At 43.8% G+C, this 25,338-nt stretch overlaps 1 protein-coding gene across 1 annotated transcript in view; it reads left to right on the top strand.

Annotated features, from left to right (window-relative positions):
• MAMDC2 (MAM domain containing 2) overlaps positions 1-25,096 on the top strand; it is a 474,787-nt gene extending 449,691 nt beyond the window's left edge. The window contains exons 12-14 of the mRNA XM_085633013.1: positions 5,644-5,906; positions 24,483-24,567; positions 24,748-25,096. Of these exons, the coding sequence (XP_085489139.1) occupies positions 5,644-5,906; positions 24,483-24,567; positions 24,748-24,815 (416 nt within the window). The 3' untranslated portion in view covers positions 24,816-25,096. The remainder of the gene's footprint in view (positions 1-5,643; positions 5,907-24,482; positions 24,568-24,747) is intronic.
• Positions 25,097-25,338: the final 242 nt, after the last annotated feature.

Consider the following 25,338-nt stretch of genomic DNA (forward strand, 5'->3'; position numbering starts at 1 on the left):
CTTGCTGCGCTGCGTCACTGGTAAAGGGCCATATTCATCCAATACGGTGCATTCCTGTCTTTCCCCCATGCACTGATGCTGTTTTGACGGGCTAGCACCAATGCAGGCACCCTTGCTTCCTGGTGCAAGGGTGTCTGTGTTGTAGGCAGGATTGTTTTTGTGCAGGATGGGACACCTTCCTGCACAAAAACAATCCTTCATTTTTCTATGTGTGCTGCAGGAATTTCGGGAATGCGTCAAAAACCATGAGAGTTGCATGGGAACACCCACAGCAATACCCATGGAATGCCTCCCTTGTGCTGAATAGTAAAACACATCGATTAGCGCTGTTTTGCATTACTCCATATTTTTGAAGCCATTCAAAGGCATGCAAAGTAGCTTTGCACGGCTTCAAAAATATGACTCAGAGGTTTGTGTCATGCAAAGGTTTTAAGCATAGGACTATCACAATGCCATCCACGCCAAGCTGTAAAAGAAGAGTGTGCCGCTGGTGTTGTAGCGTGCTCATTACAGGGGCACTCTAAGCCTGAAAGAGTAGTATGTATATATATATGTATATATATATATATATATATATATATATATATATATATATATATATATATATATATATATATATATATATATATATATTATATATATTTATATACATATATATATTAAAAAAAATACAAAAAACGAAATATATATATATATTTATATATATATATATATATCCAAAAAAAACTGCTGTGCTTAGCGGCTCGCCAATCCCACGATGTTGGTGCCGGTTCAACGGTTACAGCAACCGAAATTATTTCCCAAAAATAGCTTCAAACGTCCTTCCACCGAAGGTGATAAAGCAAAGGAACAGCACACCAGGAGAATGTACAAGTTTTTATTGTACACAAACAACAAGACGACGCGTTTCGGCGTTAAGCCTTTTTCGAGTGAAATAAAATAGGCAAATTCCTCTAGAAATAGGCACCATTGTTTTCAAAGTGACGAAAAACATAGAAGACATACTATGATCGTGTACGGAGCTTTGATCTTTCAATCAACAATAAATTTCAACAATAGATTCAATTCTTTGCCATGATCTTTAGTACTAGTCATGATTATAAACATTAGCCAAAATTAATTGTTAATGCGATTAGATCGTGCAAAGTTGTACTTTTAAACAAATGTGCATTTCGTCATGTACAATAAAGTTTTTTGGTTAGATGTGCAACCGCTCCGTTACTATGTCTGAAATTGGTCATTTTTCATTTGTGCGAGCGTAAATGCCATGATTAAGCACTATTGACAATCCTAAATGACCATGTGCAATATACATAACGGATTGAATTTCGGACACTCCTCTGCCATACTAATGATAAAATACCGTATATGCGAGTTCTTGCCCTCTCAACAAAAATACAATCTACAAATATGAGACCGCTCCGTTAGTATTTCTAAGTTTAACCATATTTCATTTATACAAGTGTAGATGCCATGAATAAGCAGCATTGACAATCTTGGATGACCATGTGTAATATACATAACAGATTTTGAATTAGGGACCGTACTCTGCCATACTAATGATAAAATACCATATATGCGAGTTCTTGTCCTATCAACATGAGTACAATCTGTAATTATGCCATCAATGGTTATACATTCTTTGAGATTTGCAGCGCGACATATGACAATTATACATGTCAAAAAAGGAAATTATAGGTAATGTACCATGATAATAATACTATTTGAAAATCAAATTTTAATTTTCAAATTTTACAGCGCGATATATAATAATTATCCATGTCAAAGAAATAAATTATAGGTAATGTACCGATGGACTAATGATCATAGTGACAATAATGGGTAATGTACCCACCATCTTGGCCATGTTGTCACCTATGTGTTGTCTGTCTGCCTACTAATTCTCTTAGATATCCCAGGGGAAAGCCACTACAAAGTGAAGTGCCTGAGGTGTGATCAGTGATATCTGAACTGTTTAAGTGCTAATAGTGCTCAAAAAGTGAAATGGACAGTATATTTGTGTTAGTTGAAACATCCCAATAAAAGCGCAATTTTGCAGAGAAAATTGTATATTTTCTTATTAAAGGATATGTACTCCTAGATGTTTCTTAGCCCTATTCTACAGGGAAAGCTAAGGGATAACTACTGTACTAATTTCAATTAAAATCAGTGATACAGTGCAAATAATAATAATGAAAAGGAGAACAAGATACTACTGCTATGTCCGATTCAGCCTATGTGAGTGGCCAATTCTTCACCACTATTGAGACCATTTGGGGTTTTTGTGTTTAAGTCAATTATATATCTGGATTCTTTTACTCTCAAATTACGCTCCCGATCTCCTCCCCGGACATGTGGCAAGATCCGGTCAATACCGAAAAAACGCAGGAGTTTGTTATTGCTGTTGTGTTTGTGTGCAAAATGGCGGGCTACTGGGTAATTACCATCTCGATTAGTTATTGCCCGTAAATGCTGAAAAATACGTGTTTTCAATGGTAATTTGGTGCTACCAATATAGTAATACCCGCATGGGCATTCCAAGACTTAGATGGTATAGTCACTGTTGCAACTGATAATTTTCGTGATCTTCTTGGTTATCCCAGTTTTAGTTTGGTACTTAGTACGATTCACGCCATTTTTGCATGCCTTACATGATCCACATGTGGTGAATCCATTAGGGGGATTTAACCAGTTAAGGCCCACTGCTTCTTGAGGATAGCTATGAACCAGAGAATCTCTAAGGGATTTAGCTCTCCTATATGTTATTTTGGGACTTTGGCCAACATGCTTGCCAATTATGGGGTCTGCTGTAAGTAAGCCCCAATGTACCTTCATAAGCTTTCTCAAATCTGATGCCCCTTTACTGAATGTAGTTATCATTCTAGGTATTTTGTCATTCTTTTTGATGGGGTCTGATTCTTGTTTGGATAGATCTTTGAAAAGGAGTTCCCTCTGTGTAATGCCTTTGAGTTTATTTTTGGCCTTTTGCAAGGTTTTGGTGCCATAACCTCTGATTTTAAATATATTTACCATATTGGTTTGCTCTGCAATGTAGTTTTCTGTTGTGTTACAATTACGACGGGCCCGTAGCATCTCCCCATAGGGGATGCTTTCAATGAGTGGAACGGGATGATTGCTTGACCCATGTAGGATGGTGTTTCCTGCTGTTTCCTTTCTGTGGAGACGTGTTGTTATTTTACTATCCACTATCTGTATGCAAATGTCCAAAAATTCACAGTAATTTTTGCTAAGTTTGTATGTAAATTTAAGATTAAGATCATTTGTTTCCAATTTGCGTATAAATTGCATGGCCTGTTCAACAGGACCATCCCAAATTAGAAATAAATTGTCAATGTATCTTATCCAAATGGGTATGTGATCAGTATATTGTTCATTATCTTCAGTCCAGACAATTTGCTCCTCCCACCAGCCTAGGAACAAGTTCGCTAGGCTGGGGGCAAAGCAAGTGCCCATCGCCGTCCCTGAGCATTGACGATAAACACTTTCCTCAAATAGAAAGATATTTTCTTCTAAGCAATATAACATCATGACCTCTAGCATTGCATTATGTTCCCACATTGTGATGTGTCTGCTTTTGAGAAAGTGCATGCATGCTTCTACGCCTGTTTTTTTGCTCAATACATGTATATAGGGAGCATACATCAAGTGCGATCATTGTGAAATTGTCCTCCCATTGCACATCGTAAATTCTTTAAAAAAAATCTGTGCTGTCCTTGCAATAAGACCTCAAATTAACAACATATTTAGAAAGATAAGAATCCAGAAATATTGAAGTGTTTTCCAATAATCCCCCATTGGAGGAAACTATAGGACGCCCCGGTGGATTAGTGGCGTCCTTGTGTATTTTTGGGAGGAGGTACAAGCAGGGAATACGTGGATTGTCAGTTTTAAGGAATTTGTACTCTTCTTCGTCTAAAAGACCACATAGATGCCAGTTAATCAATAAATCATGATATTGTTTGATAGATGTTTTGTATCTGTCCCAGTTAATCTCTTCATAACAAGTATGATCAGAAAGTTGGCGTATTGCCTCATCTCGATACTGTTTTTGATCCATAATTACAATGTTGCCCCCTTATCAGAGGGCTTGATAATGATGGTAGGGTCATTTTCTAATGCTTGTCAGGCTTCCCGTTGATCTTTTGACAGATTTTCATACTGACTTTTTGCTTTTTTAGAACGTAGTCGCTTGAGACCCTGTATAACAGCCGAGTTGTAGGCCTCGATGTTGTCATAAGGGACATTGGGATTATATTTTGATTTTGACTTCAGTCCGCTGCGAAAGGTTTGATTTGATTCCACGTCAAAATATTCTAGCATCTGTGTCATATTTCTTTCTTGTTGTTGACTATTTTCCATCGCCAAATCATAAAGATCATACATAATGTCAATGTCAGCCACTTGAAATTCGGCGGGGGATGTATGTTTGCCAGACATATTAAGATTTTGTGATCCAATAGTCATTTTATAAATTTTCATTAACTTGAGTTAATTTGATCCCCAAATGCGATGCAGTGCACGCAACGAAATTCGTTTTATTAATTTATATGTTAACTTACCTGTAAACCTCCGTAATCCATAGTTTACAACCCCCCACCCTGCCCCTCCCCCTCCCCACGTCACCGCCCTGCAGTTACTCCTACTACCGACCACGGCTGTTTAATATCACACATGAGCAAATATGTTCACAGGATGAGGATTGGGCGTTCTGGGCAGGGATGCATTGCAAAGTAGGTGAACATTCAAAAACTTACGGTTTTGTAGGTAAATCCAAACTTTTGTAAAGCACATTCTCTACTTGGCTGTGGTTATAGATTTACTCCTGTCAAGGAGTGGAGTAAATTCGTATCCAAGGTGGGAACAGGCACGGAAACCCCCACCCAAATTGGTGGGAGTCTGGGAGAAAAGGTTCTTTCACAATGAAATACATTTTCAACATGAAGAAAACATGTTTTAAAGTGCAACTGCATGAGTGCAAAGTTTCTTTGCTTGACCCATTCGTATGTTCAAGGGCTTACAATTCACCTAACAATTCCAGACCTACTGCTGGGAAATTGCTTATTTCGTTGCCTCCTATAAGTAGTATGTTTAAAAAAAAAGTGAGATGTTTGCTCCAAATAAAAGAATAAACACACGGGACTAAATGTACAACTTTTTTGAGTATCATGTCTAATGTTTTTCAGTGAGCAAAGACTTCTGTTACATGTAGCAATTTATCAAAATCAAAATTGACACATTTGTGGCAACTGTATCATATCATTTCAACACACGCACCGCTGACAACCATTCATTTTTAAAAGCAAAACCTAAGCCATTTTACAAAAATATAAAAGGAATCGTGCAAACGCAAATTCGAAGTGCATATCTGGAATTTCTTTTTACACAAATTGTTTTTATTTTTGAAGCGCACTTCTGGTATTTGTTGTTGTTGACCACCCTATAAGTGCTTTTTGAGGGTAAACTGTCCTATTCATGCTCCAATCAATCAAATATGATCATATGTGTGGAGCGAGCAGTATTTTCAGCCATTTTGGACAGTTCAGCCATTTTGGATCTTAAACTTTGAGAACTAAGATATATTTATTCTAAATACTTATTTTTCATTCCACCTGTTTCCCTTAGGGTACTACATGTACATAGAGGCCTCGAACATGGTGTATGGACACAAGTCACGCCTCGTTTCAAAAACCCTCCGCGCCATCTCTGGCAAGCAGTGCTTGTCATTTTTCTACCACATGTATGGAACTGGAACTGGATTGCTGAACGTGTACTTGAGAAAGATAGGTGGAGATCATAAGGAGACCCTGCTGTGGCGGCGGAGAGGAGAACAGAGCATCACATGGCTGCGAGGACTTGTTGAGTACGAGTGTGATAAGCATCACCAGGTAAAGGCAACCACTCTTTGTAGGCAAAGTAGAGAACTAACACCTGACACCATCCTTCTGGTGTGTGCCTTGGGTTACTTTGTGGTTTGTGAGCGCTATCTGTGGCCATCCGTGGACCTTGATCCAGCCCTTGTCGAAAAGTACGCCTTGAAAGGTCAAGGGTCATAGGGTAAATTGAGCTTATCTCGACCTATGACTAGGGACTTGATTGGGTCTCTGATGTAGACAATCACACTTCCGAAACATTTTCTTGTCTATCGGATTATGCAATTTTCCAAAAACAACACAAGCAAGCCACAGTGAGCACACATCCTTAACGTGCAAACTCAGAAATACAAGTTATTAGAGACAAACTCCACTATTACCTCTCTGTATAAGTGGCAGAAAAAAAAGAAAAATAACTGAGGGCTGGATTACGGTAGTGCCAAGCCACATGAGGTGATTAATATTACAGATTCTGACCGATTTGGACATAGGGCACAGAGGCATAAACGTGTACTTGAAGTGAGGATACACAAGTGCATGATGAAGGCTGCTGAGGGGTGAGGAACGTGATAATGCTTTCAGTTCTCTGTAGTCCCTTTTGCATGCTCTAATAGGACACAGTAACTCTTAGAGCGAGAGATGCTGTAAGGATAGTACAGAAGGCGCAAGGTCCTTGGCAAAGAAAGGTGACGGAGAGGCAGAATCTGAAATGAAAAAGAGCAGACAAAAACTGCCCCATGCTTTTTGACAAAGGTGTGTCACTGTGATGTAAAACAGCCCCACTACTTCCTATCGTTGCTCCTGATAGAAGAGTATGGGCAGAGTTTCCTGAAGACCTAAGTGGCCCTCAGAATTAGGGCCTTATTACGAGTTTGGCGGTGCGGGAGTGGGACCATCCCGCTCTCGCACCCCCAAACCCGTGGTTGAATCGCCCACCAGATCAGGAGTTTTCTCCTGGCAGGCGGGCGTTTCTTTGGCGTTCCCATGGCGGTGCCAATGAAACAAGCACCACAATGGGAAGCTCATAATCAGTACCTGCACAGCATGGTCTGCTGCAGTCTATGCCGGGCAGGTACTTGGGGTTCATGCACACAAAGGGGAACAATATGTGCCCCCTTGCATTCACCCCATGGCACTGAGGCATGTAAGGCCCCCTTTATTTCTTCAAGCTACTCTTTTAATGGCGGTCGCACCTCCATGAAAAGTGTGGTGGTGAGAAAACTCATAGTGGCCATGCATATTGCGGTCTCAAGACCGACGCAGTTGTGGTGGTCCCAGGGCGGCCTGACTGCCCTAGTCGTAATATGGCGGTGTGAAGATCGCCACCACCGCTCCCTTGCAAGTCTGGCAGTCCGTAGACTAACAGACTCATAATGAGGCCCTTAATCTTCACTTTGCACCTAAAACAGAGTCTGAATCTTCTTTAAGCAGATCTTATGTATTTGTTTATTTATTTATTTATTTCAGGTTTTTCTTAAGTGCTGCTACACACAGAAGTTAGCCCCAAATCACGTTGGTATATAGATACAGTGGCTAAAAAAGTGAGTATAGACAGAAAGGTGACTACAGAAGATGGTGAGGCCTGGTTTTAGACATCTAACTAGTATAGGTCAGGCACAGAAAGAGGCAACACAGGAGGCTAATCATATGATTGACTAAATGTGTGAGTTTCTAACAGTCATCTCAATCTGATGAAGTCAGGTTCGAGTCTTAAATGCAGTGGGAGGGAAAATACGTGGGGATGATCCTTGCACAGGAAGGTGCCTACCTCCAAACGTCTTGTATCAGTACAATCAAACAGTCAGAAATGTATTGTAGGCAGATCTTAGACTTTTGAAAGGAAACAAAAGGAAGTACAACTTATACTAGCCATGCAGTGCTTTGTGGATGAACCACAGGGGTTTGAAATGAGTTATTTCCTTCATTGGGAGCCCGTGGAGGATCTTTCTCAGATGAGATGGGATTGTAGCTATTCAGTCCAACCAAAACAAGACTAGTAAGGCTCAGGGCCCATTGCAGCTTAGAAACAGATTTTTTGGGTGTCCAGTGTAGCGTATGTTCACAGTCGATACAGGATATCTCCACTGCAAGTATGATTGAGATTTTCTAAGTGATGTGTAGGAGTGGATGGTGGAAAGCAGATTTGGAAGCAACATTTACTTGAGATAGAAAGAAAAGTCAACTGCGCCAACACACCCAGATGTCAGTTTTGTTTTGTTCCAGCATCTCTCTTGCTCTCTGCATCAGCATTTCAGAAGGCTCAGGTTTTCAGTGAACCATTTGTTGCTCTTCCATGGGTTTGGCTTTCATTTGGAAATGGGAGCAAGAGTGTCCTTCTTCTGTAGGTGGACAAGGATGCATTGCTTGAATCTGAGTGGAGTTATGGGATATTCAGCAGCTATTGATAACACTCCTTCAATCACAGATTCTTCAGGATCATCCAGAAACGCCTGGATTTGGGGGCAATAGTTCAATTTAGTTGATTTCAGAACTTGTTTTCTATAATAATGTTAATTACTCTACTATGGTCAGACCAAGAGATCTGGGGGGCCCCACCTCATATGAGCAGTTTGGGGAAAGTAGAGATGAGCAGCTCAAGACAATTTCCTCCAGCATATGTGTGGTCATTAACCAATTGGGAGAAGTCAAGGTTATCCATTTTTTCATTTATGTTTTGGCTGTAAATGTCAGGCCAGCCATTGGAAAAAAAAAATATTTATTTATTTGGTGTTTTGTATAGCGCGAACATGACCCTCAGTAGGGTATCAGAGTGCTTTACATTTGCATTTCCAAAAACAGTTATGTTACCAAGTCATCAGTTGTTGTACAATGATTTAGAGCAAAACATTAAGCTTAATATACATATATACAAGACCACAAAAAGGTTAATTTTCGAAGAGAGGTAGCATGTATATGATCATGAAGGATCCGTGATGATGGCGAGTCTGTTGAGATTATGGTAGGTATTTACTCATATAATAAGATTTTGCTTCATTTTTTAATGCAGAGATGGACGGGATTCTTCTAATGTTAGGAGGGAGAGCGTTCCAAATTCTAGGCGCTGCACCAGAGAACGCTCGGTCATAAGTTCTTTTCTTACAAAAACGGGCCGGTTTCAGTAATCAATCAATCAATCAATCAAAGGCATTTATAAAGCGCACTACTCACCCGGAGGGTCTCAAGGCGCTGGGGGGGGGGGGGGGGTCCGCTACTGCTCGAACAGCCAGGTCTTGAGCTTCTTCCTGAAGGAGAGGTGGTCTTGGGTCAGGCGTAGTTCGGTGGGGAGGGCGTTCCAAGTCTTGGCGGCCAGGTGGGAGAAGGATCTACCTCCTGTAGTCGCTCTGTGGATGCGGGGGACGGCTGCGAGGGCGAGACTGGTCGAGCGGAGGTGGCGTTTGGGAGCGTAGAAGTTGAGGCGGCTGTTGAGGTAGGTCGGGCCTTGGTTGTGTAGGGCTTTGTGTGCGTGGGTGAGGAGCCGGAAGGTGATTCTTTTGTTGATCGGGAGCCAGTGCAGGTCTCTCAGGTGTCTGGAGATGTGAGTTCGTCTGGGGACGTCGAGGATGAGTCTCGCCGAGGCGTTCTGGATCCGCTGGAGTCTCTTCTGGAGCTTGGCGGTGGTACCGGCGTAGAGGGCGTTGCCGTAGTCCAGTCGACTGGTGACGAGGGCCTGGGTGACTGTTTTCCTGGTCTCGGTGGGGATCCACCGGAAGATCTTACGTAGCATGCGCAGGATGTTGAAACAGGACGAGGAGACGGCGTTGACTTGTCTGGTCATGGAGAGGGAGGAGTCCAGGATGAAGCCCAGGTTGCGTGCGTGGTCTGTCGGTTTGGGTGCGTTGCCCAGGGCAGGGGGCCACCAGGAGTCGTCCCAGGCGGAGGGTGAGGAGCCCAGGATGAGGACTTCCGTCTTGTCTGTGTTCAGTTTCAGGCGGCTGGTCGTCATCCACTCGGCCACGTTTTTCATCCCTTCGTGTAGGTTGGCTCTGGCGGTGGCGGGGTCGTTGGTCAGGGAGAGGATCAGCTGGGTGTCATCGGCGTAGGAGATGATGTTCAGGTTGTGTTGGCGTGCGATGGCCGCAAGGGGGCTCATGTAGACATTGAAGAGGGTGGGGCTGAGCGAGGAGCCCTGGGGGACGCTGCAGGTGACTTCCGTGGCTTCTGATCTGAATGGGGGCAGGCGGACTCTCTGTGTCCTTCCGGTGAGGAAGGAGATGATCCATTCCAGTGCCTTCTCCTTGATCCCGACGTTGCTGAGGCGCTGCACTAGGGTGCGGTGGCAGACAGTGTCGAATGCCGCGGAGAGGTCCAGGAGGATGAGGGCCGCTGTTTCTCCGTTGTCCAACAGGGTTCGGATGTCGTCTGTGGCAGCGATGAGGGCGGTCTCGGTGCTGTGGTTGGCCCGGAAGCCTGACTGGGAAGGGTCGAGGGAACCAGTCGTCTCGAGGAAGGCTGCCAGTTGCTTGTTGATGGTCTTCTCGATGACTTTGGCTGGAAACGGGAGGAGCGAGATGGGGCGGTAGTTCTTGAGTTCGGTGGGGTCCGCCGTTGGTTTCTTTAGTAGAGCGCTGAGTTCGGCGTGCTTCCAGCTCTCAGGGAAGGTGGCGGTGTTGAGGGAGGTGTTGATGATGTCCCGCAGGTGGGGTGCGATGACAGCGTCGGCCTTGTTGAAGATGTGGTGAGGGCAGGGGTCGGTTGGGGAACCGGAGTGGATGGAGTTCATCGTGCTGATGGTGTCTTCGAGGTTGATCGGTGTCCAGGCGTTGAGGGTGGTGGTGGGGGGCGTTGGTTTGGTCGTGGGGAGCGTTGGTTGTGTTCTGAAGCTGTTGTGTATGTCAGCGATCTTGTTGTGGAAGTAGGAGGCGAGGGAGTTGCAGAGTAATAGATCTCCATGGCTCCTGGAGACACGGCATCCTCCTGATAGTGTGATTTTCTGGGCTAGGTACACTGGTGTTTTGTAATGTATCGCTTTGTGAGTGATACATGCCAACTTAAATTGTACTCTTGCTTAGTAAGGCAACCAACCAGTTGAGTGCTTTCAAATGAGGGGTGATGTGGTCGAATTTTTGGGATCCAATTATATGTCTTGTGGCCGCATTAAGACAAGCTTTCAGTGGGGCAGTGGAGATCTTGGGAAGCCCGGCCAGAGTTGGGCAACCGTACTCGATCCTTGATATGACAAATGCCTGGACTGCTGTTTTGAGGTCTGACTTATTTAAGAATGGTTTCAGATTTCTGAGGTAGCTTAAATGGAACCGGGCGTTTTTTGCCATCCTGTTAATATGTGATAGCATGTTCCATGTTTTTGTCAAGAATAATTCCCAAGGATTTGGTGGAATCAACAATCTTCGGAGTACAGTTTAATGTCATGATCAGATTGGTCCACTCTAGGATGTTTGCAGCGCTTTTTTGGGGGGAGATCAGCAGGAATTCGATTTTATGTGGGTTAAGCTTCAGGTGGTTGCTGGTTAGCCAATGAATGGTTTTCTTTAGTGCCTGGTTCATGATACTTATCTCTTCTGTCGATGTGACCTTGATTTACAGCTGTGTGTCATCTGCGTACATGTGGACAGAAATGTTTGCTCGTTGTAATGTTTCCATGAGTGGCTCTACGTACAGATTGAATAACGCCGGGGATAGTGTTGAGCCCTGAGGAACTCCGATTGTATTTCTGGATGAAGCTGATAATGTTTGGTTGACTATGAATTTTTGCGATCTGTTCTCTAGGAAAGAGCTAAACCTTTTTAGGACTGTTCCCTCTAATCCCATTCTATTTTTCATGCGATCTAGCATTTTAGCATGGTTTACCATGTCGAAAGCCGACGATAGGTCAAGCAGGATTAGGAGACATGTTTCATTGTGGTCGAGGGCAAGTAGAGTGTCATGCACGATGTGCAGAATTGCTGTTTCCGTACTATGGATTGGTCTAAATCCTGATTGGAAGTCATTTAACAGATTGAATTCAGAGATTTGATGGCTCAATTGTTGTTGTACACATTTTTCCAGGACTTTGGCTAGCATGGGAATGTTTGTTACTGGTCTGAAATTGTTAGTGTCAGAGGGGTTCTCTGTTGTTTTTTTTTTAAAATTGGAGTAATTTGCCCTGTTTTTAGGTAGTCCGGTATTGCGCCTTGTGCCAACGTAGCATTGATGATCTTTGTCCATGAAGGGATGAGCAGATGGTTTATTGAAGACCAACACTTTGCAGGTTAAGATCTCATACCAAACAGGCGTGTTTTGAGATTGAAAGTATGTGGTGGGAAATGGCAAGAAGATTAGTGGAAAAGGTGGTGAGGTATTTGTTGGAAGAACAGTAGACACAGCACACATGAAGGATGTTATGAAATTAGGGACCACCATGGATAGCAGAAACTTAAATGAGTCAAAGGAAGGACCATGGGACAGAACTACAATCATGATGACCCCAGGAAATAGGTTTCAAGGGGTTTATTTAGTGCTCTCATTGAATGTGAATTCCCCTTTGTTCCACAGGGTGTTAGAACTGTGGTTCCACTTTCTTCCTCAGATGGGGTTAGTCCACTTCTCCTTCAGAATGCTTGTCCACCAACTCCTGGAAATGTGCTACATCTCGGGAAAAAAGAACAAGAATCTGAGTTTCTGACACAAAATAGGACCCTTCACTTCTCACCAAGTGCTCTCAACACCTTGAGACATGTTTCCCAAGTGCAGCTGTGTAGGAGGGTGGCTTAGTATCTGATGCACACTTATTTAAGTGAGGCACCTTGCGCTAATCCAGACAGCCCTTATGGTGGTTTTGGTGGTCAAATACAACCATAGAAAGCTCTCGAAGTGGTAGCTGTGGAGAGAAGCCTTCACGCATATCTTGGAGGAGTGTTAAGCAGCTTGTTTTTATCAGATCTAATCATGTAGTGTAGGTTAAATTAAAAAGATCCACACAGTCTATATATAAAAATAGTTCTATTTATTACACAACACTCACTAACATATTGGTGCATCTCTTACCCAGAGGTATCAACACAAATACACAAGAATACTTCAATTGTAACAGGTAAGTACACACAAAATACAGTCCTCTCCAGGGGACTACCAAACCATATATTAAGAAAGTGGAATGCGAACTGCGCCCGGAGTCGGGACTTGGACCAGGAGACTCTTCGGAGCTGGGGACACAACGAGCCACCCAAGGTAAGTACCCAGGAACCCCACGGAGGCTGTGTGCAGAATCGAAACACAGCCGCATGTCCAAGGGAAGTCACAGTTGCAGTTTTGAAGAAGGACCCTCCCCAGTGGACCCTAAAGTAACCTCGTGAAAGAAAGGTTGGTGAGTCACCCCACCCATGGATACCACAAGAACCAGGATACCTACACCAGGGAAGCTGGGTGCATAGGTGCGAAGTGACATCGGAAACCACCGTAGACCACAATGGAGGACTTCAAGAAAGATGCCCACCAATGACGGACGGTTCAAGTGAGTTGACGGTGACCTTGTCGTTGCAGCTGTGAGGAGCAGGCAAGGCTGAGGAAGACCAGGAGCCATGCATGAGCTGTCCCACGTCAGAAGTCGAGAACTTGGGGATCGGTGTCCGGCGGGAACACCAGCAAGCCTAGGCAGCTACAATAGGCGTGAAAAGCAAAGAAAGCACAATGTTGAGACCAGCAACGTCAAAGGAACTCACCAGAAGAAGGATAGTCAGAGAAGGCCCCAAGCGGGCAGGAGAGCCCACTGGAGCAGAGGAAAACACTAAGAGAGAACCCACAGCCCAGAGGCACAGGAGTTACAAGAGGACCTTGAGCAGCTCATCAAAAGGAAGGCCCACGGTGCAGAGGATGCAGTGAAGATGCTGTACTGGGCAGAGATGCTGAAGGCTGGAGCTTCTTGTAGCCCAGAGATCTCTGGAGTGCAGAGCCAACAAGCCTTAGCAATGGCAAGTCAACGTGGTGCACAGGGGTCTGGTCCCAGCAGTTCTGACAAGGGATACTGGCTTCAAGATTGCAGAGAGGACAGGTCAGGCCTCCAGGGAGCTGCAGAACCACCACCTGTGTTGCTGAGCCTTCCGAAGGTCAGCTTTGTTGAGGTGCCTGCAGGGGAGTGACTCCGTCACTCCAAGGGAGATAACTTCAGGTATCCTTAATGCCCACAGGTCTGGTGAAGATCCTGGGAGAAGCACAGACACAGACGGCAAAGATGACTTGCAGAAGAGTAAGACCAAGAGCACCCGGAGTCTTCGTTGATGCAGTCTCAGTTCCAGGTGAAGTGCAGCAAAGTTCAAGTGCTCAGACGGTCGAAGAGTAATGTGGTTTCAGGCTTGAGTCTTGTCCCACGATGAATCTGTAGACCCACCCACAGGTAAACCCTTAAATACCCTAGGAAAGGGGTTAGGACAACTCAGGGGTCCCTCCCAGAGAAGGGGCTAGACAGAGGGGAGGATACTCCATGTCCATTGCCCAGTTTCATGGCAGAGCGGGAGCCATGGGCTCCCTGAACTGGTTCAAGCTGGAGTATGCACGGAGAGCACCAAATGTGCCCTTTAAAGCAGTCTGGTGGAGCTGGCAAGCGCCCCCTCCCCAGCCCAATACACTAAGTCCTGTCTGGGAAGTTGGTTACATCTCTCTCTGACAGGAAATCTATTGTTCCCCCCACTTCTGCTTGCGCTTGGCTCAGCAGCCGAGAGACAGATTCATGTCTGTAATCGGCAGCATCACAATCTTGTTGTCAGACCCTGAAAGGCTGTTACTGGGAGTACAGGGGGTACCCTATAGGAGCCCCTCGGTACATGGGATCATACTCCCAACATTGGAATGGGATTTGGGGTATGATTCCAACATGTTTGATACCAAACATGACCGGGTTCAGTGCAGCCACTATATAGTTAGACATCTCGTAATGACTGATGTGCACTATATGTATTAAAATGGCTGACCGCACTTACATAGCCTGGAGAATCGGCTCCAGGGATTGTAGGGGTGTCCTGCCCATGCAGTGGCACCTTCACACTTACAACCAAGCACCCTGCCTTCAGGACTGAAAGGCCTGCCAGATGGGTGACTAATAGGTTTTAAGTGTAGTGACATTAGATATAAGGAAACGTATATCTGTCATGAGAGGTGCTACCACCAGCTCACACAGACTGCAATGGCAGGCCTGTAGTCACAGTTTGAGTGGTCTCTCATGGGTGGCACAATACATGCTGCAGGCCATTGGAGACCACTGGTGTACCTTTGCCCTACGTACCTTAGTACCATATACTAGGCACACCAGTAGCCATCAGTGGAGGTACAACAGTACCATAGTCAGATTTAGGGAGAAAGCACAGTGACTGGGGTCCTGATTAGCAGGACCCCAGTCAAACTAGTCAAAAGCACACTGACACCAGACGAAAAGTGGGGGTGACCATGCTAGAAGGATGCTACCTTCCTACAAGCGGTTATAGCCAATGCCCTCACCTTGACTTGACCCCACTCTTCCAACACTATTGCCACCTGTGCCAGTGTAGGAGAGAAACAACCAGGTGCCCTTTTCTCTTAGTACTCTAGTTGCCCCTGCCACAACCCCATCAGTGCTACAAAAACTGAACATGTCACTTGCATGTAGCCAGGACCTGGTTCCAGGGTTGTGGCATCTGGGACCACAGTGCCTCCTTCCCTTAGGTCACTGGGTTGGAACACAATGATTTCTTGATCCAGGTGGTTCTCCGCTACGTGTCCCAGCTCTGCACCTTTTGACTCCATGCCTCCTGACTCTGTGTCTCCTGGCTCTGTGTTTCCACCTCCCTCCACACTATGCTCCTCCTCTGTTTCCACCAGAATCCTTCACCCTATCTCCCTCCTCCAACTCTCCTCGTTGTCACTCCTGATCTCCTTCCTCTTGTGCTCCGATTGCCTCCTCCTTATGGTTCCTCACTTGTTGTCCAGCCACTAGAGAGCTCACCTCCCTTCATTCCGGATACATCTTCATGGCCATTTTGGGCATTCATAGCTTCTTTCCTGCTTCTCGTTTTATAATGTCCTCTCATGAAATGGCCAATAGGGTCATTCAGTTACTGCATGCCGGGACAAGTAATTCACATTTGTCTGTAATTTCCCTGCTTTGTATTTTGTTTGAAAGGAAAAATGGTTGTAATGCCAAAAACCATGGTAAAATCCTTGAATTTGTTTCCTTATTCTGGGCCAACCAAACCAAAGGAGCATGATTCGGAAATAGTAGAAAATTCCAACCAAACAAATCATACTGCAAAGCTTATATAGCCTGTTTAATAGTCATGCACTCCTTGTCAATCGTGAAGTATTGAGTTTCTCTTAAAAGAAGGTTCCGACTAAAGTAAACCACTGACCTTAGTTCCCCTTTCACATCAGGTTGTGATAACACCACCACAACCACCAACCTGAAGAGTCAGTCTGTAGAACAAAGGTTTTCATGAAACCTGAAAACCAGATCCCTACATAAAACGTCCTTTAGTTGTTCAAAACTGTTGGTGTGGTCCTCATTCTAAAAACGTAATTTTAACTGTCTGTTTACTCCTGAGCAGTTCTGTTAAGGGACTGGCTATTTCTGAAAATTTCAGAGGAAATCTCCTATTGTATCCTACAAGCCCTCCTGTTTGCATTTCATACCCTAGATACTTACATTTACTGGTGCCTTGTTTACTTTTCATAGGGTTAACTGTCAACCCTGCACCTTGAAGGGCAGCTAAAATATTTTTTATGTGCTGAACATGCATTTCCCAATTTGGACTAAATATCACTATGTCATCCATTCAGCAGCTGCGTACTGTTGATGCAGTCTTAAAAATGTTGTCCATCAACCTTTGGAAAGTGGCTGGGGCTCCATGCAACCCAAATGGAAGAGCTTTAAATTGATATAACCCCAGAGGGGTTGCAAACTTTGACTTTTCCCTTGATTACTTTGACAGAGCGATCTGCCAGTATGCTTTTGTTAAATCAAGAGTGGACATGATTTCTGCCTTCCCCAAATTCTTCTTGCAACTCACCCACCCTTGGCATTAGATATGTATCACATTTTGAAATAATACTCAACTTCCTGAACTCTTTACAAAACCTAATTCCTCTGTCAGACTTAGGTACTAATACAAACTGTGAACACCAGGCACTCTTAGAGGGCTTAATGATACCTGTCATCAGCATTTCCTCAGCCTCACTCTTTCTATCCTCCTTCCTTGCCTCAGATATACTGATGGTTGTATTTAAACTAACTGTTTCTCTTCTGTAATAATCTCACATCGAATGACAATATGTTCTCCCTGGTTTTCCTTAAAACAAATCGGAATATTTCCATAATATCTGTTCCAACTGTCTTTCCTGATTTTTTTACAACTTGGATCCTGTCCAACAGCATAATTCCCCTCCTGCTTTCCTACAGGACTAAATACTGTCTCCATGGGTTGAGCATTTATTATATCATAAGCTGTTAAGTCCGGATTTGGTTGCACCCTCTCCAGTCCTTCCCATTTTTTTTAGAAGAGTAACATGTTAAGTCTGTACCTCCCTAGATTAATATGGAACAGCTATTTGGTAAGCCACTGAAACATTTGTTTTCCATTATTATATAGGGTCCCTTGCCATTTGGCCAATAATTTGTTATCAGATGTAAGTAGTAGGCTATGAACCTGATCCCATGGACTGAATTCTCTGATATTTGCCTGTCTGTCATGCACTAGTTTTTGCTTTGCTAAAGCTTTGTCTAGATTCTCATGAAGATTTTTACACAAGGATGTTACATTTTGTTTACATTTGACTGCATGCTCCAACAGGTCTTATCCCTCATCCACCTCTTAGTCTCAATATCCTGCTGACATGCCTAAAAATGTGCATGAATGCCTCCCAAACACCAGTTCAAAAGCTGAAAACCATGTGGAGCTCTGCAAATGACACCTAGTAGCAAAGATGACTAATGGTATTTTCGTATCCCAGTCACTTTCAGTTTCATCAATTTTTTTCTTCACCATCATCTTTATAGTTTGATTATATCGTTCCACCAACCCAATCATCTGTGTATGGTAAACCGCCGTTCATCTCTGCTGTACTCTCAATATCTTCCAAATCTGGGGCATCAGTCTGTTCATAAATGGAGTCCCCTGTTCCGTTAATATATCTTTAGGAAAATCTGCTCTCGAAAAGAATGTTATCATGGCTTGGGCTGCCACTGACATTGTCATACTTGACAAGGGAATGGCCTCCGGATACCTGGTAGCGTAGACCACAATGCCAGGATGTATTGCTGTCCCCAGGCAGACGGAAGTTGTGGACCTAAAAAATCAATTTCTACCCTTTTAAATGGAACATCAATAATGAGAAGTGGATTTAGTAGAGCTTTTGATATCCCAGATGGATTAATCAATTGGCAGCGTTCACAGGAGTGGCAAAATCTATGCAAATCCATATACTCTCCTGGCCAGTAACACTTTCCCATTAAGTATTCCTCAGTCTTCTCATGACCATAGTGTCGTCCATAGTGTCCCCCTCCCAACTGGCAATGGACCAGATGTAACACTTGGATGCACAATGGGGTGGGATGCACCAACTGAACTTTTTTACCCTTTCCTCAGCCCACTACTTGGTATAATAAACCTTTGCTTATAAAAAAGAAATGTGGCCCTACCTGCTTCTTCTCTTCTTTGTTTGCTTGTTGCTATGCCTGAACTAGATTGCTGTCCTCTCTTTGAATGGCTTTGAAACTCCTGTACTTAAAGACACAGGACTTTGATCACTATCCAAAAGCCTCACAAACATTTGCTTAACTCAACCTCTTTCCTTTTTTGACTTCTTGCCTCGCACTATACCCATTTCTATTTCTGTATTTTGCTAACGAGATTTGGCTAATAAGTTGGCTTCCTTCCTTGATGGCCTTTGGGACTCTAAACAATGGTGAAATCTGTGAGTTTTCACTGTGTGAATAGAATGTTGATTTGTTCCACACTGCAATGAAAATGTAGTGACATAGGCCAATTTTTGAGATGTGTAGTGCTATAGAGGTTCACTTTTAATACATTCTGCATAAACACGCTGACATCAACTTTATAAAGACCACGTTACAACATATCTTTGTGAATTAAAATATGGCCTCATCTCTTAACTCTGCTTCTGGGGAACAAATCGGCATTCTACTCACACAATAAAGATCCACAGATGAATCAACAGGGATGAATTTAGGAGGCACTTCTTGTAACAATTTTCTTTGTGGAAAAATCTACCACTCCAACATTTCTTTGGTTTCTATGTTTAATTTATCTGCTTCACTTAATTAGTAACATTTGGAAAATGAAATCTGTCTGACCCCAGAAACCTGAAGTGGAGAACCATGAGAAGTATTAATAGTTGCCTCTTGCTGCTGTTAATCATTTTTGGCAAGATGTGAATGTTCACATTAGGGTTGAATGTCTTGAGGTTTCGTAAATCCAACAAGTTCAGATCATAACTCACATCCCTATCAAGATACTAGGACAAATAGGCAATCATCTTCTTATGTATCATAGCAAATATTAGAAAGGAATTGCCCTTTATGGGTACATCCTGGTTCACAGAGCAACATTGCTAATACTGGACAGCAACCTTGAGAAAACGCTACCCCTCAGTATGTATCCACTGCTACTTGTAGCACTGCATCTAAGCACAAATATCACAAAAGCCTCAAATTTAGGGAATGTATGTCAGGCCCTTTTCAGTGAGCCACAGAGCATGCAGGAGCTACTGGGTCTCAGCTGTGAGGCTGGGGTCATTAACCTTTAATGTCCAAGTATAACCCTTCAGTGCATGACTCTCAGTGGTAGTAATGGCATACAGTTACAGGCCTCTCAGGGACATAGTGTGGGAGTGCTCAAGCTCAGAACTCAACAGTGCAACAATAGATGGCCCAACCTAGTGCATTATAAAAAGAAAAAAAGAAAAGTGCTTTATTACAGACTTAAACCTAGATAGCACACACACAATATCTAATGGGTGCAGTATGTGACCCACCCTTGCCCCCTTGGGTATCGCTCCTACTCAGAAATAGGCAGGACTCTGATATGTGTTAGTGTCTATGACAGCATGAATCAAGGCTCAGGTGCAGAGAACCCCTTTTATATTTAGAAGCACTCAGTTCAGTATAGTTTCCCTCTGCTAGTTTGTAAAGTCTCACCACACGCAGATCTTCCTTCAGGTCGGGCCAAGGCTGCAGTGGACTAGCAATGCTTGTAGTCTCTCCGTCCCCCTCACTTCTGGGAGATGGCGTACTCTTCCATTTGGTGCAGCCGCTTTCAGTCCTGCGGAGGTGGTGGCATATGATGGCTGCACACTCTGCAGTCAGAGCCCTCCAGCCAGACGTACAGGTAACTGGAAATTGCAGTGGCCCTATAATATGGGGTATGTAATGGTGGACTTCTTAGCCGCATCTGGACGCTGCTAGTGGTGGGTTGATGTGGGTGGGTCACGCTTCCTTCGGGTCATAGTGGCACGGGGAACAGCCATAGGCAAATAATCAGAGGCAAGCCTGGGAGGAGCCTGTCAGAGACCCTTGAGCATTTCATGCAGTCCGTAGCGTGGATACGCTTGTCTTTTTGTGACTGCAGCTCCTAATTGCTCATTATTGCTTTTTAATTGTCACCTTTTTGTGTGTTTTAAAAGCATTTTGGCCTTTCACTGTACATTAATTGGAATTTGCCGGATGCTGCCTCACCTGTTTTCTGTTCCTGCTGCACTATAATTGGTTTAGGGCGCCCACTTAGAGGCAAGCTGGGAGGAGCCTGTCAGAGCCCCCTTGGTATTTCATGCAGTTCATAGTGTGAACGCGTGCAGTGGATGCACCCAAAGCATGCGTAAGGCAAGCCCATCTGCACCCATCCGTGCCAGGACGTCACCAGGAGCCAGGCACTCTGCCTCTCATGACTCCCACAGGTTGGTTTATTCCTCGATTGCACTCAATACACTTAGACTCTCTCCTTGTAATGAGCATGGTTGGATCCCAGATGGGCCATTTTCTCGATGTAGGATGCGTCATTTCCAGACTCTCTATGTGGGTTCTCAACTAAGTTGTCCCCACAAGCGATAGAATATAAGTTCCTTTGTCTCAACTGCCACAATTTGTTTAAACACCACACAGAGATCTTCGACCTTATTCAAGACCACACTCCAGATATTATTTTCCTGACAGAGACCTGGGTGACCCAGGACTCCGTGGCAGAACCAGCAGTCACACTTCCACCTGGCTACCATCTGAAGAACTTTAATAGAACCCGCGGTAGAGGTGATGGCATTGCGCTGATTTAGAGGGAAAACTACATTTGTAACATGACCCTTGGCACCACCCCAGACCGTGAAAGATCCCTTTTCAAAATTGCCTTGAATAACAATTTTACGCTATCAGTGGTCCTAATTTACCACCTTCCTAGCCCTTCCAAAGCCTTTAGAGAGGCACTGATCTGCCTCACTTACCATTAAATCAGCTAATTTTCACATCTTGGGCAATCTTAACCTTCATCTGGAAAGTAACCAGGATAGTGACATCGCCAACTTTATAGACAACCTATCTGCATGTCAGCTGACACAACTAGTTGCTGGTCCTACTCACTCAGCTGGCCTCCTCCTTGACCCAGTTTTTTCAAATTTCACTCTTATGAAAGTATTAACACCCTTCCCTTTGTCATGGATGGATCACTTTTTGATCCCTATTTCAATCTGCTTGGAAGGCCAAAAACTGACCACTGGTCAAGATCCTACTCTCAAACGCATAAACTTGATCTTCAAAAAAAAATCTTTTTTTAAAGTGCACTTCGGGTGACAAATGCAAAAAGAATAATTGATGGACAGAATGTTCAACAATGTCAAATATTCACCCCAGTACAGAGATCTGGGCCTAAATCCATTGCTTTTTTGCTCCACATGCCATTCCAGTTTAAAACCAGCCATAATCAAATCAGTCTGGACTAAGCCTGGGTGGAGTTTGCACGAAGTACAAAAAAATCTCAGCTGTGCTATGAGTAGTTCCGCGATCAGCGGAGTGTTAGATAAATGGCATTGGCGGTGATTTTCAGTGCCAGGTACTTGTCCACACTGTGCAATCATCGCAAACAGAACCATGCACAGCGCAAGCGGGCGCTGCTTCCTTTCTGCCGCTCACGTTGATTTTTACTTGAGCGGCAGCGTTCTCAACGCGAACTGACAGTTTCTCAATGCGAGCGGTTGCAAGCATACGCGACCACTCGCAATGAGAAATCTGACCACCCGCATTGAGAAATCTCGCAGGGAGGTTGATTTTCCACCCTCGCACTCGCCAACTTGATGTTGAGGATTGCAAATGAGGAAAAATCTCGCCAGGAGGAAGATTTTCCTTGCTCGCCAACTTGACTTTGACGAACACGAGCAAGGGGAAAACTCTGCTCCGCTACGCGAAGCAGAGTTTTTCGGAACTCCACGGGCTCCTCGTAACATGGAGTGAGGAAAACTCCTCAAACTCTGCAAGCGGAGCGGAGTTCACCACCCAGACCTAGTCTTGACCCTGCACCTCATGGAAACAGTACAGTCCCAACTGCCACATGAGGTTTTCCCTTGACTGGAAAACAAGCATCCTAGGACCGGTTTCGGGGTTTCACTCCTCATCCGCAAGGCTAGCTTGAATCCAGTGGCACAGTGAGCACTGGACCCACGTCTGGGCATACCCGTCCCACTTAGGGCAACAAAAGCATGCTAGTGTCCCCATGCATGCCCTATTGTGCACTGCGTTCAGCCGACCATAATTTGGCTTCTTTCCCACATATTAAGAGAGTCAGGCCGGGTGGCTTTCTTTCCACGCTATTATTATTATTATTATATTTAAATTTATATGGCGCAACAGCTACCCAGAGGTTTCCCGGTGCCTACGGACCCATGCTAGAAAGAAAAGAACAGCAAGTCAAGTTCAATGATTGAATAACCACGTTTTGATGCTTTTTCGAAATTTGACATAGTTATGCTCAAAACGAAATGAGAGTGAAAGCGAATTCCATAGAGGGGGGCCAATTGGGCTAATGCCCCAGCCCTTTGAAACTCACTCCCTCTGACCATTAGGAGTGTTCAGAGCCACTGGTCTTTCAGGGGAATCCTGAAGACTTGGTTATTCTCTTCTTAGCTGCTTCCTGTGGGACTTAGTGATAGGTCGCTTCTTTGCCGTGTGCTCTTTTAAGACTAGGATGGGCAGCTACGCACTGTACAAATCCTTTAACATAACATAACATGGCCAAACGTCTCTGGTGACAGTGACTGGGATGGCCATAGGCGCACTTCTCTTGGCACAGTAGTCTGGACAGCCATTGGGGCACTTCTCTTGGTCACAGCCACTCAGTACAGTCTGATGTCCACCGACATCTGGGGTATCCAGATCAATCTTCTCTGTCCTGTAGCAAAGCCCACCACCACCACAGTCTTGTCTGCTTCTGACTCTTCCTGGAAAGTCACCTCCTCCTGCAGGGTTGGCAGGCACCTTCCCCATCTCAGCAGGCAGGTAAGCTTCTAGGTTAGACGGACAACTACTTCCAGCAAGGCAAGACTTCAGGTAATGTACCCTCACCACTGGGAAGCTGGCTGTCAGGCAGACACCGTCTCTGATTGCACAAATATCTTCTGTGAAGCACTCCTTTCCAATAGGACTTCGAAAAGTAACAAGTGGCTTATTAGGTCCCACTTTATATGGTCAAAGCGCACAGGAAATGTTGATCTACTCTCTGTATTTTCAGAACCAGTTTGTGGTGGTTTTCGTTTTAAGTGTCCATTTCAGGCTGCACTCCATGCCTTTGTGTAGAGCAATGCTCCTTACAGCAGGATGCTCTCCATCCTCGAGTGCCCACATCAGAAGCACAAAGAGATGTGATCTTTCTTCACCTGGCTGTCATCAACCATACTGAAAAGTGGTCAGGGAAACAACAGCAGCTCCTCTCAGCAAAAGGCTTAATTTAATTACAACACAGCTTCAAGAATGTCAGAAATACACTTCCACTGTCTGGGAAAACAACCTCACCTTCATCTTGAGCACAATGTCAAGCCAGTGCATCCATAATAGATCCCACAGGCGTCCATTTATCTTGTCTTACTCACAATGCACCATACAGGCCACATATACACGCACAATATACACTTTCGATGTTACTGCCAGGATCTGGGTTAGTGCATATAATCTGAACCTTACATGATTAGGCCAGTAGACCTGCACTCCAGTGATACAGATAAAAAGGTCTGGTCACAATCCGCTCTACATGCTAAGTCCATACAGGGACAGTATTCCACTGTCAATGTAATGAGAGCATGATTGGGGCACCCCTCTAGTCTTATAGGACAGTCACAGGACCTCACACAAGTCAAAGCATAGGCCTAGGCCTCCATGTATTCACCAAATGAGTATGAAGATAATGTAAAAAATTAAATACTACAATACCAGTCGCTCGCAGTTGGGCACTCAGGGCGGGGAAACACAATTTCACACCAAATAGAGCACATTCCCATCCCAACAATGCATTAATTGTTTTACAAATGAGTTATCTCTACATCTGCCAGTATGATTTGTTTTATGATTCAACCATTGGCTTTTAGGTTTGCCTTAACACATTTCACTGTAAATTGTACTAATGGATGTGAACCTCCTTTATGCAGATTATTTTTGAAGCCATTCGGGGAGTGTCAATAAGAAGTGATATTGCTATAGATGACGTCATGTTTCGAAATAGCCCCTGTGAAGGTAAGTGCATGTTTACATGCAATAATATGTATTTGGGAGCGTGGGCTATTACCTTATATGTAGCTATATCAGTATTGATAAGAATTGCTTAATGAGCTTTCCAAAATGGAATCTTTGTAACACGTTTCCTTCTTCTGCAATAAAATATTTGTCTTCTATTGTTTCATTTTTCTTTTGCAGAAATGAGAGAATCAGTGACATATATTTCATCAGGATACTCAGAGGACTTCAATGAAATTGAATATTGAACAATACATTCTGAAATCAACGAAGCAGCAAAGATGTTCCTTACATCCAATGCTGCATGAACAATGTTTGTATATAGTACTGAACGGTTTTAAGTATTTCACAGCTGCATAGGACAAAACTCAGAGCACTCTCGTTCGTCGACTTGGCTACAAGATTACTAACTCAGGGCTTTTTTCTAGGTTTCAATGATTTAATTTTGTCATGGATATGGTATTGGTTGCTATATGTAAACACCATTTTGAAAGATCTTGTATTAAAATAAAAATAATTTTTAAATATATCTTAGTGTTTTATTTTTCAATTGTTGATCAATAGGGTCAAACAACAGGAACTGAAAATTTGCTATAAAGATTGATTCTCAGCTCATAGTTTATTCAATAAATGTTTTATGCTGGGACAATGGATTAAGTAGCATTGAAATTAATACTAATCCCCGGTGCTCAGCAAGTATGTAAGTGCAACTACACTTTTCACTGTAAACCAAACTTTATCATGTACTTTCATGACAAAAGTCATGATATT

The sequence above is a fragment of the Triturus cristatus genome, chromosome 2_1, assembly GCF_964204655.1.
Source record: "Triturus cristatus chromosome 2_1, aTriCri1.1, whole genome shotgun sequence".
Taxonomy (NCBI): domain Eukaryota; kingdom Metazoa; phylum Chordata; class Amphibia; order Caudata; family Salamandridae; genus Triturus; species Triturus cristatus.